Source organism: Neltuma alba, unplaced genomic scaffold (assembly GCF_004799145.2).
Source record: "Neltuma alba isolate B1F8T4 unplaced genomic scaffold, ASM479914v2 tig00007703_pilon, whole genome shotgun sequence".
NCBI classification, from domain to species: domain Eukaryota; kingdom Viridiplantae; phylum Streptophyta; class Magnoliopsida; order Fabales; family Fabaceae; genus Neltuma; species Neltuma alba.
The window spans coordinates 67,183-69,775 of record NW_021634849.1 but is presented as its reverse complement, the minus strand read 5'-3'; the positions used below and the strand labels follow the sequence as shown (position 1 = coordinate 69,775).

Sequence of the window (2,593 nt, the reverse complement as noted above, 5' to 3'; positions counted from 1 at the left end):
CCCATTCTTTTAAGAGAGGTTATATAATTAAGCGACCGGAGAGAGTATTATAGATCAAGATACATCCCTTAACAAATTTAAGATCTAAATAGGATTAACGTGATTTCAAGCTGTATTGTGGCAATACACTCGATAGAAATAATTAACGTCAATTATAGGGAATAATAGTCAGTTGGGCCAGATTTGATAAACTGTTGTATGTACTTTTTTGGCTCAAAGCTCCTGTATCCTAATATTATAGTTGTATTCAACTCTGGTAAACAGTACATCTGCTTCCAGTTTGAATCATTCCCACTCTTGTCGATGGTGCAAAGTTCAAACTTTTATAAGTAAAAACTGCCTAATTCATATTTCTAAATCAGTTAATCATATCATTCATCATATTTTCTTGTGCTTTTGATTGGTACTCACTAGCGGAAATGGTTGATTCTCCAAAGCTATTCCTTCTTCTCTGCACTATTTCTTTCCTCTCAGGCGTTTCCTTCGCTGACCCACCATATAAAAATTGTTCAACGAGCAGTAATTACATCAAAGGAAGCTCCTTTCAGAACAACCTCAACTACATCCTTGGTTCTCTATCTTCCAGTGCTTCAATCTCCAAATCTTACAACGTCTCTTGTGGAGAAAACCCAGACAGAGTTTATACCCTCTTCTTGTGCCTCGACTATGTTTCAAATCAAACATGCCAAGATTGCATAGCCACGGCAACACAAGACATTCTTAAACTTTGTCCCCAAGCAGAAGAAGCAGTTGTTTGATAATCAACAGAATATTTCAGAACCCAAGAAGTTTGAGTCTGGGGTTAATGGGTTATTGTATAGTCTTGCTGAGAAGGTATCTTTCAATGCTCCTTCATACTTGTATGCTATTGGAGAGGCAACCTTTGAAGAGAAAACAGTATATGGCTTAGTTCAATGCACCAGAGATTTATCAGCTAGTGATTGTGGTACATGCCTGAAAAGTGCGATAAGTTTTCTACCTATTTGTTGTTATTCCTCAATCGGAGCTAGAGTTCTAAGTCGTAGCTGCTACTTGAGATTTGAATTATACGCATTTTATAATGGTGAACCTGATCCAAATGGTTCGTTTACAACAAGGGGAAAAAGTAAGCGTTTCAGTTGCCGGTAACTGTGATCGATAATATTGCATCAAGTTATAAGTCTTAAACTGTTTGAGTTTGATGATTTAAATGATCCTTTATGTAGGTACAACAGACAAGGCAGGGATGATTACAGGAATTATAGCAGCGATTGGCTTGGCAATAGCGATTTCAAGTTTCAGCGTTTACTTCCTTAGGATGAAGAAGAGAACTCAGAAAAGTATGCAAGATTATAAGCTGATATAAGGTCAATTCATGTTTCTGAATTTTTCTCTCTGTTCTGTTTAACTGCTTGGGTTCTTATGCTTAGGTAAGGGAGGAAAAGACAGTCATGTGATGGATCTTCATGCCTTTGGACAGAGAGGTGAAACAGTGTTCCAAAGTCACCAAGATTTTCGTGGAAGAAATGATAAGATATCTGAGGATTTGCCTTACTTTGATCTTGAAAGTCTTTGTTGCTACCAAAAACTTTTCTGATTCAAATAAGTTTGGTCAAGGCGGCTTTAGCTGTTCTTACTGGTTTCTGTATTGCCTATTTCCATTAAAAACAAAGGGAAGATAGAGGTGAATCTTTTCTATAATTTTTCATCTGTTGACTATGTTAAAGAAGTAGTGGGAGAATTACCAACCTCAGTTAATTTTTCAATTTTCGTTTTCTTTGAAAAAAGAATGAATTAGATGAAGAAAAAAGCGAAAAGATGCTACTGCAACAATTGGCGACCCCCAAGAGCATAACAATTACACAAGATGGAGAATTAATTAGCTCTGAAGAACTTGAGTTTATGAGTTTTGCAATAATTAAGTTGGCCGCCGATGACTTTTCTGATTCAAACAAGTTAGGACAAGGAGGTTTTGGTTCTGTATACAAGGTAAGATAGTCTCTGAATTTCATTTCAGCCTCTCCAAGCAGGCAATTATGCAATTTATGGCTTGATTTTGGGGAACTTCAGGGTGTTCTTCCCGATGGAAGTGAAGTAGCAGTCAAAAGGTTATCAAGGAAGTCTTGGCAAGGCACAGAAGAATTCAAAAATGAGGTCATTCTGATTGCAAAACTTCAGCATAAGAATCTGGTGAAGCTGTTGGGATGTGGCTTGGAAGGAGAAGAGAAGTTTCTCACATATGAATACATGTCCAATCAAAGCCTTGACAAATCTATCTTCGGTTTGCTGACTTTTCTCCCATCTTTTGAAGTAAGGTTTATATATCTGCATCAAATACAATGCTGGCGTGGTCTGCAGCGAGGAAAGAATATAATGCTCTGTTTAAAAAACCAAACATGGTTGTAACAAAAAATAAAACATAAAAAACAAAACAATGGCATAAGTATAAAATTGAATAATCAAGTTTCTGTCTAGTTGGTTTATAACTAGACCGGAAAAAAAAATGCTGTACCTGATGAACTAGGTCATCCAAAGGTTTGTCTGTCTTAAGCCAATCACTTCGTCTTTACGTCCCGAATGAAGCATTCAATGCCCTTTGAATGATGAAGAATTC

At 36.8% G+C, this 2,593-nt stretch overlaps 1 protein-coding gene across 1 annotated transcript; it reads left to right on the top strand.

The window, feature by feature from the left end:
• Window positions 1–419: 419 nt before the first annotated feature.
• LOC114753109 (cysteine-rich repeat secretory protein 9-like) lies at window positions 420–1,576 on the top strand. Its single transcript, XM_028941777.1, has 4 exons — window positions 420–752; window positions 835–946; window positions 1,206–1,319; window positions 1,410–1,576. Exons 1-4 carry the CDS (start codon window positions 420–422, stop codon window positions 1,574–1,576), a joined length of 726 nt encoding a protein of 241 aa, XP_028797610.1.
• Window positions 1,577–2,593: the final 1,017 nt, after the last annotated feature.